Source organism: Podarcis pityusensis, assembly GCF_964106645.2.
Source record: "Podarcis pityusensis genome assembly, chromosome: 4".
In the NCBI taxonomy this organism is placed as follows: Eukaryota; Metazoa; Chordata; class Lepidosauria; order Squamata; family Lacertidae; genus Podarcis; species Podarcis pityusensis.
The window spans coordinates 99,844,189-99,860,331 of record NC_138027.1 but is presented as its reverse complement, the minus strand read 5'-3'; the positions used below and the strand labels follow the sequence as shown (position 1 = coordinate 99,860,331).

The 16,143-nt window shown below is 45.0% G+C and overlaps 1 protein-coding gene across 11 annotated transcripts in view; it reads right to left on the bottom strand.

Moving 5' to 3' along the window:
- The window catches only part of PCDH9 (protocadherin 9), a 759,938-nt gene extending 747,277 nt beyond the window's left edge, over positions 1 to 12,661 (bottom strand). For all 11 annotated transcript variants that reach the window (XM_081002919.1, XM_081002923.1, XM_081002924.1 and 8 more), the window contains exons 1-2: positions 12,041 to 12,661; positions 7,591 to 10,756 (exon numbers count right to left, since the gene is read on the bottom strand). In XM_081002919.1, the coding sequence (XP_080859045.1) occupies positions 7,591 to 10,626 (3,036 nt within the window). In that variant the 5' untranslated portion in view covers positions 10,627 to 10,756; positions 12,041 to 12,661. The remainder of the gene's footprint in view (positions 1 to 7,590; positions 10,757 to 12,040) is intronic.
- Between the last annotated feature and the right edge of the window lie 3,482 nt (positions 12,662 to 16,143).

The window sequence follows — 16,143 nt, the reverse complement described above, 5'->3', positions numbered from 1 at the left end:
TGTTTGAAGGAGAAATACTTATAATTCTCACATTATTTTTCTTTTTAGAAAAGCACTGCCAATCCAGAGACTGCCCTCATGTTTGAATGAATGTGAACAGTGCGCAATGTGACCCAGAAGTCGTTTGCTGTGTCCACTGTGCTGATCTTTGTCAATGCCAAGTGAAAACCCAAGATTGCAGAAACTGACATTTCTAAGCGACCAGCTCAAGTTATAGTGTTCACACGCACTATGGAATACGCATAATACTTGCAAAAAATGGCCCAGTGTAACATGAGAATCAATTTTGGTGCATCTTGATACATTTCAATACAGGAGGAAATTCATCATGCCAACTGCAGCCCATGAAGCATATAAGGTAGACCTCCAATGGTTCAAAAATGCTATTGATTTTGCTGCAAAAGCAGGAAGCTTGTCATGTGCCTGGTTACAAACAATACAAGCCTGCTAGGCTACATCATTTGGTCTGATGAATCAAGAATAACCTTAGAGTACCTAACGGTCAGGGGTACCTTTACCTTTACCCAGGAAAATGCATGAGCTCTCCAACCCAACCCAATATAGTTGTTCTATCAAAGCAATGGGGCATCAGGCAATACAAATTCATTCCATTGGTTTAGATGCTGCCCAAACTGCTGCCTGTTTAACTGGTGTTAGTTCGCTGGACTTACTCCAAAGTAAGGGAGCATAGGATTGCCTTAGGCTGAAATACTAAACACATTTCCAAGAAAGCAAGACTTACTTCCAAGTAAACATGCATAAGATTGTGCTGTAAGTTGGTACTAACTTTAGCTGCTATGGGCTCAAGTCCTGTAATGCATAAAGGAGTGTAAAAAAATACACCTCAAGTATTATTTCCATCTTGAGGGTAGGAATTGGGCAATTGTGCTTAGTTGCTGCCTGATCAATTTGCTTGCAACAGCAGGAAAAAACTTCATGCATCACAAAAATGCGTGTTTTCTATATGTGGAGATTCATCTTACAGGCATTATTTCTAAGTAGGAAATGTTAGCATATAAAGTAGTCCTCAGTGTTATCCTGTCCCATTGAGAATTGACTGAATCAACAACTGCGCTGGAGCAAAGGAGCAGAGGGATCTTTGAGTCTGAAGGAAGAGGATACTTCTGACTACAGTGTGGAAAGATCTTTGGGGGATAATAGATGCTACATCTTATATGAATTACTATGGTGTCTCTATGTACTCTGTTGGGGTTTGCAGTTTATGCAGGCTGAAAAGTAACTGATACATAAAGAAAGATGCAGAGCAAGAAACAACGTGATCAATGGATTACACAGGAATTATTGCCGTTTACACCCAGATGAAAAATACCTAAGTGCATCTCTGCCTATTATTAATAATTATACATAAGCAAAACATGAAAACCTATCAAGACGCTGATCCCAAGGTGTTTACAATCTAAAACTGGCTGTGGGAAAGATAGGGCAACAAAGGGAGAGGAGGTAATAGCTGTCTGTCTATAGCAAATATAAACATCAACTATGAACATCACTTTTCACAGAAATATTAAATCCTAGAATTCTGTTTTGCCGTTGAGGAAAACAGTTCGTCCCAGAAAATGTTGAACATGTTGGATCTCATTCTGCCCCAAACCAAATTTCCGCTTAATTTTAGGCCAAGTAGAACTGTGTATTTAAAAAGTTGTCAAATGTAAATGGGTCACTGTTTTCATATCTTAAACATCTGTTGTTTATACCCAAGAAAGCACACTGGGGGCAAGGAAATTAATTCCTCAATTGCTGTCAACTGAGTTAGGGAACAGCAATAAACAGCTTACTGTAAAGCCTCCAGCTACAATAAAACTGCTGTCAATAAAGTGTGGCTGATATGGTTTTGCTGTGCCAGAAAAATATATCCTTTGAAAATGAAAATCTGAAATGGTAACTAGAAGATCCTTCCTTGTCCCTATACACAAAGGAACTCTATTACAAAACTCTGATAGCGCTGAACTCTTAGCATCTTATTCCCTCCCCCTGACACACACACATGTGATGCGATTTAAGAAAGTTATACATTGTACTTCAATGGAAAAACAAACCTTAATGATTCATATACACAACAGAAAAACCACCACATGCATAAAAAAATCCCCAGTGAATTAAAAAAAAAGGGAAGTAGGAAGCTTCTTGCAGTTTAAACTGAATGCCTTGCTTAGCATTTCTACTGCTGCTATTGAAAGTAGTATTATCGCTTAAGGTTATATTCCAATTTCCATTACAACCCCCTGTTTTCACTTCCACATGCTTTTCACTTCGTTTAAAAAAAAAGAAAAAAAGAAAATCTTTTTAGCCGACATTTTCCATGCTTGGTCTCAGCTCAGAGATGAATTTCTTTAGACAGCTGAACAAAACCTGCTACCTTTTTTTTAAAAAAAGAAGAAGTTATATAAGAATGGGGCGATGTACAGCATTTTCAGTCTTACCACAATTTTAAAATCTTTACTTCATACTTGCACACATATATATATATATATATCTGTGTTTGTGCGCACACGCACACATAGATATATATATATGGAAGTAATGAGTAAGGTTTTAAAATTGTGGCAAGACTGAAAATGCAGTGCTTTGCCCCAGTCTTATGCACACACACCAGCAACACAATGCAAGAACATATTTTTGCCATTCTTCACTAAACACTGTGGAACTGGAACAGTTGTGGCTGCCACATAATGGTTGTTCCACGGCTGTAAGACATCAGCCTTTTAGTGTGGCAACACCGACAACCTTGGGACGTCCTGCCTATGCGAGTCATGCAGGCGCCTTTGCTGTAAGATTTTTGGGCCCCACTTAAACAAATTTAGTTTAGGCAAGCCTATATATCCAGACATGTAGACGCTGAAATGCTTTAATCTTTTTTTTAAAAAAAAATCCATTCTTTAATTTTTGGGGGGGTTTTTTTACTGTAAGTTTTATTATTCCATGTAATCTGCTTGAGAGGTTTTACGACAATCAAGTGGTATGTAACTTTTGCTAAACAAATAAAATAAGCAAATAGGCAAAATCATGAAACCAAAATGTTTTGATTGATGGAAGGTGTGGGCCTGCTTCTTTACACAATGCGGTTCCACTGTGGTTTTCCACAACTGTTCTTTCTGCCTACAATCTTAGTTTTATGAGAATGCTTAACAGAGGTTTTGTTGGTGTTTATCAGCTCTTATAGTAAATATAAGGAAATAAATCACAGTACAACAAGCCACCTGGGAGGGGATTGTGCCTTCTTAGCTTAGTTAACTACAGCACTAGCTTCTTGTCAGGAGTTTTCTGCATTGCTTAAGGGAGCCCTATATTCATTTTATAGTTTCCTCTACAATTATTTAAGGTTCTATCATATATATATATATATATATATATATATATATATATGCGCGCACCCCATCATATCTTATGAGAGACAACATTGCTCAAGTCCTCAGTTGGCCCAGTGCCAATAAACATGATGAAGACTAATTAATATAGTTCCTAATCATTGTGGCTCCGTGCTAGAATCCTTGCTTTGCAACCTGGAGGATTTGCACTCAACTGCCCATGAGCCGTAAATCAAGGGAAATATTCCATCTCAGGCCCTGCAAGATGGTTTTGCCTTTCCATGGGACTAAAATCAGAGTGTTCAGATTAGCCTTATCCAGTCTGAAAAGCTTGGTTCATCTTTCTGTTATTTTGCAGAATTTATGTAAAACTTAACAATCCTTGACAAACTGTGGTTAAGATGGAAATGGAAGGAAATGCTTCTGGTCTCTTCCCCACAGCCAATGTGTCCAATTGGTGCGGCTTCATCTAAGGCAGCAATACCTATCCTTCAGGAGGACCTTGTCTACTCAAAGCATTAATCTTCTCCTTTAGGAAAACAGAATTCTTTGCAGCTCCCATGCCTCTAGAGGGCCACAGGTTCTGCTCTTAAACTTACACACTTGCATATAACATTATTGGTATACCAGTTCTAAATACCTTTGCTGACATTTCTGTTAAGGAATTCAGAATAACATTCGAATAATAATAATAATAATAAACCATCACAGCTCACAAAGTTCTATTGTTAAATATTCATTATCCTGAGTATTTATTTTCTAGTCTTGCAAATCTTAGGATCAGTCCATTACCTCAAATTAATCAATGTCATCTAGGATTCTAGGCTGGGCTTTTCTTTTCTTTTAAATGTTTTCATTTACAACAATCCAACAGACGAAGGCTCAGGTGGAATCACTAACAACCTGAACATTGCCTGCTTCAATTTAAAGGAATGTGGGGTAAAAAATATAAAACCCAACAGTACTAAAAAAAATCTTCCCCCTTCACAATAAGGATGATTTTCAAATGTTAGGTTCTTCAGAGCAAAACAAACTGCATTGTCTCCTAGTCTTTAGCTATACTCAGACTGGTTACTTAAATCAGGGCTACGTTGTTGAGCTTAACCCAGGCAATGGGTGTGTTCTTGCATATTCCTAACAGAGCAACTGTTGAAAAATGACAGCCGATTTTGGGACTGCTCCATTTTTTTATTATACAGCTGACTTAAAGGTGGGTGCAAAGATATAGCACAATCTATGGTGGTGAATTCTCCTTCGCAAGTCTGAATGAAATAAACCTGATCCACACAAGAGTGCAGCCGTTTTCTTCTATAGCTTCCACTTCTGCAAAGTTTGCTTGGGAGACTCTTCTATGGCGCTACATCCCATATTTAGCCACCTAATGACCAAAATAGAAACTATCAAGAATAATAATGAAGCAGTAAGTCACTTACTGCTGCCCTCCAGCAACCCAAGACGTTCTTCTCTTGATAACAATGTATAAAACATACCAAGTTCTCCCGCAGAAACACCATTGAACTAAAAGGAGTTATGCAATAGTTTCTTCATTCATTTCAATGGGGTTTGTGCACTTCAAGAGGACTGTGCTATTTGCCAGTATTTTAGGACTACTAACCATAAACTGATGAATGGCCTGAGCAAAACCTTTTGAAAACAAAACTATCTGTGGAGATTTGCATCATGAATTGCAACACTCAGTGAAAACCACAGTAACAGTGTACCAGTTTTGATCTATAGCCCAATACTGGTGGTTCTAATCGCGTATCAGCACAGAACTTTTATGAAACGGAGAATCTAGCGTTCATATCAAGCCTTGACGTGTAAACCAACATCCATTTAACTACTCACTGGGAAGTATCGACACCTCAAACCATATGGTCACCTTTCCATTGGTTAAAATGAAGGTTGCCTAGTTGCTGCTGACAAAGAACATTCAGGATCCCACTAGCTTAGAGAGCACCCTTATTTGGGACTGTATTTATTGATAAGGCAAGAGTTCTGTACCATTTGAAAGCTTGCTGATCTACCAGTGAAAGAAGGTGCTGTCTGAATCACTTTGGATCTTATCCATCCCTCATCACAATCCAATTATGCATCATTAAAAATAGCAAATCCACATTTACAGTTGTGATGCAATTAAAACTGTAAGTCAAGTGTTTATCCTCTCTCTTTTTTACAATAAAGAAGATACAGAGGAACACTTTGCGTTTAATTTTCCCTCACCCTGAATCCTTGAGTCTCTTGGGTGGTGCTTACATGCTCTGCCAGGTAAATCGGTTTGGATTTGTGATCTTAATCTCCATTTGACTCCTCAAAGAAGTTAAGACTCATTCTTGTAACAGAGCCCAGGAAATGAAAACTAAAGTGGAACAGAAGCGCTTAACATCAAAATAATGTGAGAAATCTGAGTAACAAAAATAAAAGATGATAAAGAGGGGGAGAGCACAATCTAATCTCAAGTTCTACTGATATCCAGAGGTTTAACGGTTGGTGGGTGTCATGATTCTGTTGTTGTTGTTGTTGTTGTTATCTGGAGGGAAGTGCATAAATGACTGTGGATGTTATTTTAGGAGCCTAAGATGCTTTGAAATACTTCTGAAGGAGATATCTGTGTGAAGATTTCCCCCTCAAATGTCTTTTAAGGGATTTAGTGAGTGTTCTGGGGACCATTACTTCAACAAGATACTTCCTAAGTGTGGGCTTTAAATACAGTGCCTTGTTATCCAAGATACGTCCAAAAGTCAAGATGCAATTTTGAGAAGCATAACATACAGCTGGGGAAATGACTCAAGCTAAAGAATGGTCACCATTCACCTCTCCTGGCACAAACCTATTAAAAAGTATCTTGCCCTGTTCTCTTGACTATGGCCCCTGTGATCAGCCCAAACAATCCACCAAAACACAAGAGAATATAATGCCAACAGCGATATGTGCTTGACAGCTAAAGCCTTAGACAATTGATGCAATGAAAACTAAGCGCTAAGGAGCCACTGCAAAACACGCTAGCTTAACTACCGGTCGCTTCAGTGCGACTGTCATTAAATAAAAGGTTTCTTTGGCTTTAGTACCAGTTTGAACCTTCCCTCCCCCATTTCTTATCTGCTGCAGGACTGGCAGCTAGCCAGCCCCAAGCCACATAGTACCTTAGTGCCATCTACAGGCCGATCCTGACATTCTAATTTAGTGGCAAAAGACAAGCACCAGTGAAATGAAATAGACAGCACCGCATTTAAATCTTTATTAGCAAGGAATTATTTGACCTAAGAAACAATACCCCCACCCCACCCCCCAAAAAAACCCTAATGCTGGATTTGGTTGAAATACGAATTTTCCTAACATCCTAATCCTTTTTTCATATGGCATGTTTCACAGCTTAAAAATGAGTAATGACAGATCACTTATGCACTATAGTATGAGAACATATTTACAATGGAGTGATTTCTCTCTCTGCATAATTCATGTTTTATTCAAAGCAAAATGCATTCGTTCTGAAAGTGTACTTTGGCCATTTTTTAAAAAAAAAACAAAACACAAACAAAACAAAAATCCTCTTGTCTAACAGACACACAACTTTACTACTGTACAACAAAAATCGTTGTAATTCAAAACAGAGGAAGACTTCCTGATAGCTTAGTTATAGCCTGCCAAACAAACACAGTGCAACACAATCTTTGAGCCTTTGTGAGGACAAAAATTAACCCCCTGAACGACAATAACTTACAAATGTTCCAAATCAGTCTGAAATAAACAAAAACAAAAGAAACTTAAGCCAGCCTCGTGTGTAACCAACTTTTCTTTTATCAGAAGCTAACACATTTAATCCTGAAAAGTTCAATATATATGTAGATATATATTTTTCCCTTTGAATTGAAATTGGCAGACTGAAAAATATGTTTTCTTCTTCAGTAAACCTCTATACTAAGATGTTCTTGACAAACTTCACACAATTGCCTTTAACCTCTGACTAGGTAGGTAGGTGTCCGTGTGAATGCATGAATGAACTTGTACGTGAGTGTGTGCATGTCACTCTTTCTAAAACAAAAAAAGTTGGCAACTTACAACTTTGGACCATCATATTCATTCTAAAAATGCATAGTCCTGCCCCAGAGAGATACTAAAGGGGCAGGTATTTCCCCCGCTTTGCTCTATGCATATTATAACTAAGCTAAAATTACAGTGAAAGAAAATATATCCTGGCACTTTAGTACTGGTTGGGTGGGCACTTGTATGCAGTACTTATAGACCAGTAAAAGTGCTCGTTTACCTGTCTGGTGTGCAAGGGGCCCTTTGTCTTGAAGCCTCCTTGGGAACTGCACTCTGAGGCACTGAAGTGATCTGAACTAGTGGAAGAGCGTTTGGAAAGGGTATCACAACCCCCAACAAAGGTGTTGTCCAAAGGGAGTTCCTGAATCACGTGGTGCTTTTTCACCGAGACGGGAGTGTCAGGCTTGAGATGGAAAGCGGACTGTGGAGAGGCAGATTTGTAATGCTTAGCAAGATCAGGGCTGTTAGGCTTAAAGGTGGTGGGTGGAGCCGTGCCCCAGTCAAATCTTCCTATACTTTGCTCCTCCAGCTCAGCTGGAAGGCTAATGGTCCCATTGATAGGTTCATGAACGGCATCCTCCGGTTTGGATTCCTCAATGGTAACAAAATTCAACAGGGAACTCTTGGGAGACTTCCTTTTCTTCCGCTTCTTTTTCTTGTTCTGTTTGTTCTCCTGATTGGGAGACATCCACTCGGCCCCTTGCTTGCTCCTTTGGGCAGCTTTGAAGCGGGAGGCGTGGCGGCAGCGGACCAGAACAGTGACAAAGATCACCACAATGACCACCATGGCACCTGCCACAATAGCAATCATGATGGTAAGGTAGTCCTCGTTTTGATAAGGCTGGCTGCTGTCCCCAATGTTCCTGTCCAAAGGTGTTTCCATAGTCCTGCGGATCAAGTCATAAATATAAGAGGCGTTTCCAGCTGTGTCATTGACGTACAAAAACACAAGGACAAGGGTATGCAGAGATTTAGGATAACCCAGGTCACTGATATTGACCACTAATCGATGCAGCCCTACATCAGTAGGAGTAGGTTTTTCTTCCAGGGTAATGTTACCCGTCACCGGATCAATACGGAACAAACCTTTGTTGTTTCCACTTACAATTGTATATTTCAGCTCAGCGTTCATTCCCGTGTCAATGTCAACAGCAAACACTTCGGCCACAACAGAGCCAGGGATAGCAGAGAGAGGCACCAGCTTAAAAGAAGTATTTGAAGGTGGGTAGATGACCACAGGGCTGTTGTCATTAACATCCATGACATTTATAGTGACTTTTGCGGTAGAAGAACGAGGCGGTTGTCCTCCATCGATGGCCTTGACGTCAAAGGTGTAGGAACTCTGCTGCTCTCGGTCAAAAGAAACGTTGGACTTTATAACTCCAGAGTAAGGATCCAGAACAAAGTTCTCATTGTCATTCAGGATGGAAAGAGTGACAGCTTTATTTTCTCCTGCATCTGCATCAGTCACTGTGATCACTCCTACGGTGCTATACTTTGGTAAGTTCTCCGACACAAAAAATTGAAAATGGTTATGAGTAAATTTGGGACTGTTATCATTCTCGTCCAATACTGTAACGATTACAGCAGCTTGACTTTGCAGGGGAGGGGTGCCATTGTCTCGGGCCGTAACAGTAAAAATGAACCTCTCCTGCTCTTCTCTGTCAAAGACTCTGGAAGCTGTCAAAACCCCTGTCTTTCGATCCAAATCAAAAAAGGAGGCGTTGGGGCCAAGCTGATAAACAATGTCTGCATTTTTCCCACTGTCCTCATCTGTGGCACTAATAGTTGTTAAGTACAGACCACGGCGGTTGTTTTCGGAAACGGACAGCTCAATTACAGGCTGGCTGAAAATTGGAGGGTTGTCATTTTCATCTTCCAGCTTAACTCTTACTAGGGCGGTCTGGTTCAAACTGGGCTTGCCAGAATCGGAGGCAACTATTTTAAAGCTGAATTCTTTGGTGCCCTCATAGTCCAGCAAGGAAGAGGTCTCTAACAAGTACTGGTTGTCATAAACAGCCTTCAAGTGGAATGGCACTTCTCTCTCAATGAAACAGATCACTTTGCCATTCACATCAGTATCCTTATCTGAGACCGTAATTAGGGCAATCTTGGTATTGATGGGGTCTTTCTCAGATAAGTACACTGTGCCATTGATGGGACTTATAATGTACCTGAGGTCTATGTTAGGGGGGTTATCGTTAACATCAGTCACATTGATGGAAACAGTTGCCCGGGCAGGTGTAGAGCTACCATCACTGGCCAGCACCGTCACCTTGTGGATGGCAGTTTCCTCTCGGTCTAAGGCCCTCTGAACTGTCACCAGCCCAGTTGTGTTGTTTAAAGCAAAGAGTCTTTTAGTTGCAGGAGCAACCTGGGCACCAAAAATATATCTGATTTCCGCATTGCTTCCTATATCTGCGTCTGTGGCATGCAGCTGAATGACCGAGGTACCTACAGGGGCATTCTCTGGTATGTGAACCTCCACCTGACTCTCTTTAAAAACTGGCCTGTTGTCATTGACATCACTTACTGTGACCTGGAGGATAGCTGTGCTGGATTTCTGGGGGGTTCCTCCATCCTCGACTTTGATTTTCATCACATAGGTATCTTTGTGCTCCCTGTCCAAGTTCTGCTGCACAATCAGCTGAGGCCACTTCTCCCCTTCTGGAGTTTCTACGATATCCAGCCCAAAGACACTTTGCCCATTCAAAAGTTCATAGTGCTGCACCCCATTGAAACCAGTGTCGGGGTCTGTGGCCGACGGGATCGGAAAGCGGCTGTTGATCAGAGTGTTTTCAGGTATGGAGATGTTGATGACAGGGGAGGGAAACATGGGGGCATTGTCATTGGTATCCTTCACAATTATTTTGATCTTGATCAGCCGAAAGAAGTCGTTTGGGAGAATCACCACCTCCAGCTCAAAGAAGCACTCATTCTCTTCAGCATAGGCAGCTCCTGCACAGAGTCTCTCTCTGTCGATTCTGTTGGAGGTGGTAAAGATCTCCCCTGTGGTGCTGGACACTTTCACCAAAGGGGCATCCCCTGCTTTGGAGACCAGTCTGTAGACAAGACTAGCGCTGGTTCCTGTGGCGGCATTGATGTGAGAAATGTTCAGATCCTTTGGTATGTTCCCGATGGGGACGTTTTCCGGTAGCTCCTCTCGGATGGTATAAATAAGTTCTTGAGCCACAGCAGAATCCAGCCTTAAACAGGCAATCAGGGCAGCCAACAGGTAAAAATCCCTCAGGTCCATGATAATGTGTTTATAGCTCCTTCTCAGGGTTTTAGGGTTTCCAGGTTTCCACGATGGAATGCTGCTGCCTCGTTCGCAAGGGGAGGACTGCAGGATGCATCACATCAGAGCTCTTGCTTCCAGACAGCCACTGTCAACACAATCACAACAACAACAACAATAAAAAAGAAGTGTTATTGACTCATTTTAACTGACACCAGATGCAACTGCCAAGCCCTGCTCCACGTTTCTGCAACACACTTACAAACACCCGGCACCTGCTTTTCTTCCTTCCTTTCGTTTGTGTGTGCAAGCAGTTCCTCTCCATGAATGTGCCAGTATACCACACATTCAGAATGAAATTAACTAGTTACAAGATTGATGGGAGAGAAGCCGTTTTCTTCTCTCTCATACACACACACACATACACATGTTTGTTCAAATCAGTCCATTGAACTGAGCATACCATGCAATGCTTTCTCCTTCCACGCCAAAATTTAGTGGAAGTTCTTTTTTAAAAAATGCATAGCATGAATTGTATGCCCACTGCAATTTAAAGCATCATGCATCCTGCCTTCTCCCAATTAAATTACCCAGCTACATTTTCCTCCCCTTCCTCTTGCTTGTGTGTTTTATCCTAGGCTAGTGCTGTAAGATGGTCTAGGATCTCTTAACGATTCAGACAAACTGCTCACACTGCTGCTTCTGCAGTAGCTCTCTGGCTACTTCCCATCTCTATTAACTAAGGAAGACAATAACAGGACCTCTAGTTTCTTCCCCAGAGCCAACCAAAATGTCACCTTTTCCAGATGTGCCAGTGTGCCAGTGTATGTGACTTGCATCTGCCGGAGAAGGTTCAACTTCAACATAAACAGAAGCTTTGGGGAGGAGGCAGCCTTGAACCAACTCAGAAGCAGCAAGCCAGATGTTTACAAAGAAAATGCAGAAAGATGCTGTTGGGGGTTGGTTTGTTTTTTGTTATGAGGGTTGTATGGGGGGGGGGTGATGCAGTCAGTGACACTCGGCTGCCCCTCCGGATGTGTTATTAGCAGCAGCTGCCACACATAAATACTGCAGTCTAATAGTGCTGCTTAAGAAAGAGAGAGAGAGAGAGAGAGAGACTTCTGCTCAGATGCCCTTATGGGAGCAAATAAAGCTCCAGGCGTCCTTATAAGATCGGGGGAGGGGGAGGCGGAGAGAGTTTGGTCAGAAGCACTGATCTGACATCTGCATTAAAAGCTACGCGTTGATATCCGTGATCCTTTCCATTACACTGATGCAGGCAGGTAGGGGCTGCAGAGCCAGCAAACTGAAGCCCAAAGCAACGCGGAGATTCCCCCCCCTCCCGTCGGAATATACATTAAAATCAATTTTATTTTTTAAAAAATGCCTCCCCTTCCAAAAAAGAGAGAAGCATATGTAACTTTGCACTTACGTTGCCGCTTTTTCGTGTGCCGATGAACTGCAGCAGCAGCAGCCGAGGAAGGATCCGATCTCCCAGGACCAAGACACAGAGGAAGCCCCGCACAATGCATCGGGCACCCAGGTAGCCACCAAATTCGTCTTTTTTGGAGGGAGAGGAGAGGTGGAAGGGGAATCAGCAAGCAGCCGGCAAGGCGGGCGCTTCCTCCTCCAGAGCAGAGGTGTTGTTCCTCGGTGGCAAATTCACAACTCCAGAGAACAAATTCACAGTTCCGTCCGGGTTCGCCATGCTTCTCTCGGCGCGTCTCTCTCGTCCTCCCTCCACCTTGCCTCCCGCTCCGCCCCTCCCTTATTTACTTGCTCTTCCTCCTTACTTGAGGATGACGAGGAGGATGCTGATCAAAGCGATGCCGATCCCTCTCGCGGCGGCGCAGGCGACACCGCCGGCTCCCCAGCCCCGGCCAAGGCGGCCGCGCAGCCCGGCGAGCGAGCCCCGCAGCCCGGCGCGCTTCTCCTCCGGATCAGGGCATGCCCCGCTCGGCCGCCCGATGCCCGCGCCCGGCGCTGCGCTCGCCTTCCGCGCCGCCGGCAAACTGAGCGCGCAACTTCTTTCCGCAGAGCCCTCGCCTTGCCCGGGACCCGGAGCGGGCTGTTGCTTGGCCGCGGAGGCAGGGCAAGGCAGGCGGGCGGGCGGGCGGCGCAGGCTTCTCCTCCCGTCTCCGGCGCGCTCTCCCCTTCCTCGCTCGCTCCGAACTGGGTTTCTTGATATAACTCTCAATAAGCCCACAGGGAGGGCGGGCGCAAAGCCTGCATCGCCCTCCCCCTCCGCCGAGCCGGATTGGCCGGCGGCGCGGGGGCGGGGCCGGGGGCGGGGCCAGCGCGGCGACGGGCGAGTTGCTCCGGCTCCGCGGGCCGGGCGGCGAGGCTGCCGTTGTGCAGAATGGCTGATCGGGCGGCGGGGTGAGGCGCACGGGCGCCCGCTCAGGCGGCGCTTTTCAGCCAGCTCTAGTCTGGCCTTAACAGACGCTGTTTTCCTTTTCCCTGTCTGTTTCCCGCTCTTACCTGCCTACCTGCAGGGGGGGAAACATTCAGCTCCTCTGAGCGCGTGCAGAGTACCCTTCGCCTCGGACGGCGACATGGGGGGCGGGAAATGGCAGGTTCAAACAAAGCCTGAGCGCAGCCAGGAAGGAGCTGGGGAAGGCTCTGTTGTATTAGCTTGTTGGTGTTAGTCGCTGCGTGGGACCCCTCTCTGCTACTTCTCCTTGTTAAAACTGGTTTGGTTTATATTTACATAAGAACAGCTTCCCGAATGTCCTTCCATCCCTGCTTTGCTCAGACTTCTTCCATAGCTTGAGTACAGCAAGGAGGTAGAGACCTGGGTCTCTTCCAACTCTGCAGTTCTGTGACTCAAATACTAAAAGTTTGGGGTCTTTTGTTGTTGGCATCCCTCCGTCTCAGGAGACAATGGAAGAGTGTGCCTTTGGGGATGAAGTCAAATCGGTGGAGAGTTACAACATCTGCTGTGACTGTAGAGACTGATACTGGAGAGAGATGTTTCGTTGCAGCCGGGGCAGATGAAGGCGTCCAGTTGGGCTGCTGCAGATGCACCATGGCATTTCTTCTCTCTGCACTCCTCCCAGCAGCCATTCCTCCTCTGGTCACTGCTGTGGATGCACAACCTGTCTGTCTCCAGGCACTGCGGTTTTCTGCAAGGGATGCCCACACAGGGGGGTTGATGTTGCCAGCCTTCATGTCACGTTTGTTAGGGGTCTGAGCCCCACATTTGACACCTGGAGTGTGTTGGGTGGTTGCCCCTCACATCCTTCATGCTGTATCGACCCAAAGGGCCCACTAGGCTGGTCCTGAAGCCTCCTCCATAGCTTGCTGTGAATGGCAGAGGTGGATTTAGGAGAGCACAACCGGTTGGTTGGGCGCTGAGCCAAGAGGGTGCTGCAACAATGGCTTAAAACAGAAGAAGGCGGCGGGGGGGGGTTGGTGTTGCCCAGGGCACTGTTGAAATTTTAAAGCCCAAAGTCTGCCACTGTGAGTGAGCATCAGAGGTGTCCCATTGGCCAGCACAGCGACTGGGATTGGGGCCTGAAGTAGAGACAGCACCTGCTGCCCTGGGAGCTCTGCCCGCCACTCACTTGCCAGAGTGGGTGACACTGCAGTGGAGCTGCAGGCTGGGGCTGGACCCACCTTGTCAGAGGGCTAGCAATTGGAAGTAGCGGCTCCTTTGCTCACCCAAGTGTGCAACAAGCAGTGGAGGGGTGACAAGAGGCTGCTGTCTTCATTTGTTCCCCCCCCCTCTCTTTGGGTGGAGCTACAGTTGGCATTGGATCCTGCAGCTTCCCCAAAGGGAAGAGACCACTTTGGCTGCTGCCTCCCCTGCTGATGCAACCATGTTGGTGCCAGAGGCATACCTAGGCTCCCTTGTGCCCTTGGCAAGGAGCAGTCTTGGAGCTTCTGAAGCCAGGAGAGACCATGGACCAGAAATTCAAAATATTTTATTTTCATCACTTTTTGCTCTCCACCATGACTTCCTCCATGGTTATGCGGGGGGTTGGGAGTTTGGGTCTACGCTGCCTTCCCTTCTCCTCCCCCGTTGGTTCCTCTGTCTGCCTCTGTGCCTCCTTCCATTTGCGACTTTCTCTCCTAGCCATTCCAAGCCAGAGTAGAGAAGCGTGATTTTTGTGCCCTCTTGGCCTTGCACCTTGGGCGGGGGCCAACCTAACCAACCCCTATGTATGTCCCTGTTGGTGACTGAGCAGGTGAGATGTTTGTAGACCAAATCCTTCACACATCCAGCAAGCTTGGCAAGTAGAGGCCAGCGCAGCTCCTTGCCACCATCACACTCTCCCAAACCCAAGGAGTAGCCACCATCCCTCACCTGCCTACTCACTCAATGTAGAGCCCTCTGCCCAGCAGCTGCTCCAGGTAGTCATTCTTCAGCCCTAGTTGGCCTTCCCAAAGTGTGGCAGCCTAGGTGTGCCAGCCCTGGAGGTATTTTTCAAGTGACTGGCTGGTTGCCGTGTGTGTGTTTTAAAATGGTGCTAAATATATCTAGCATCTGGATTCAATTCAAATTTACTCAGGCATAAGGTCAGTTGATGGGCTTACCCCAGTAAGTATGCTTACTATTTAGGCTACAAAATAGGTTGTCAGTCCCATTGAACTCTGTCAGCCTTGCATCTGAGTGGTGCAGCAATGAAACAGCTAGCTCCTTTGCAAAGGTAAGCATGGTCAGGTATGGTTTCAAACCGGATGGAGGACCACATGTTGAGATTCCTGCATTGCAGGGGGTTGGACTAGTTGACCCTCGGAGGTCCCTTCCAATTCTAAAACTCTTATGAATACACATATTGGGCTCTGAATAATCTGTCAGAACCTGGTAGGCTTTCCACCCACCCACCCCAGCATTGGAGGGCTAGGGTTGCAGTCTGCATTTGCTAAGGCACATCTTTGACCCACCAAGCCGAGCTACAGCCTCCAACTGCATTCTGCAGCCTGAGGAGTGCTTGACAGCCTTTCTTGTTTCCCCAGCCTACTCTCGACTTGCTTCCAGCACACTTTGGCTCTCCAGTTCTTGCTCAGAGCAGGTCAAGATAATGCTATTTATAGGGCCCACTGGTTGATGGAAATGCAAAACAAGTGAGCTTTTTGGCTTTTGACAGCAATATCCTGAACATGACATTCCCATATGTCAGCTGGAGAAATGCAGGTTAAAAGGTGGTGGAATAGATTAGGTGTACAAATGGCTGAAAAGGAGCACTCAAGGAGTACCAGTTAATGGATTGCTCTCCGGGTAGGAGGAGATAAGGAGTGAAATTCCACAGAGGTTTGTCATGGGTCCGGTAGTGTTCGGTATTCCACCCCCTCCCGTTTAATGGCTGGGGTGAAGAAGTGGGGAGAGTGCGCATACCACGTCTGCAAGACTGGTTCCAAAGCATGATGGAATTGTTAAAGGGCATGAAAGAATTGTTATACTGCATTACATGACCCCATGTGTGTTGCCTGCTATGCTTTTCCCCAGATCCTGCACTGTTTCAGAGGTAAAAATAGGATCATACTTTGAACACTCCTGCTCTGATTCTTACCTATTCAAGAGGGTTGGCG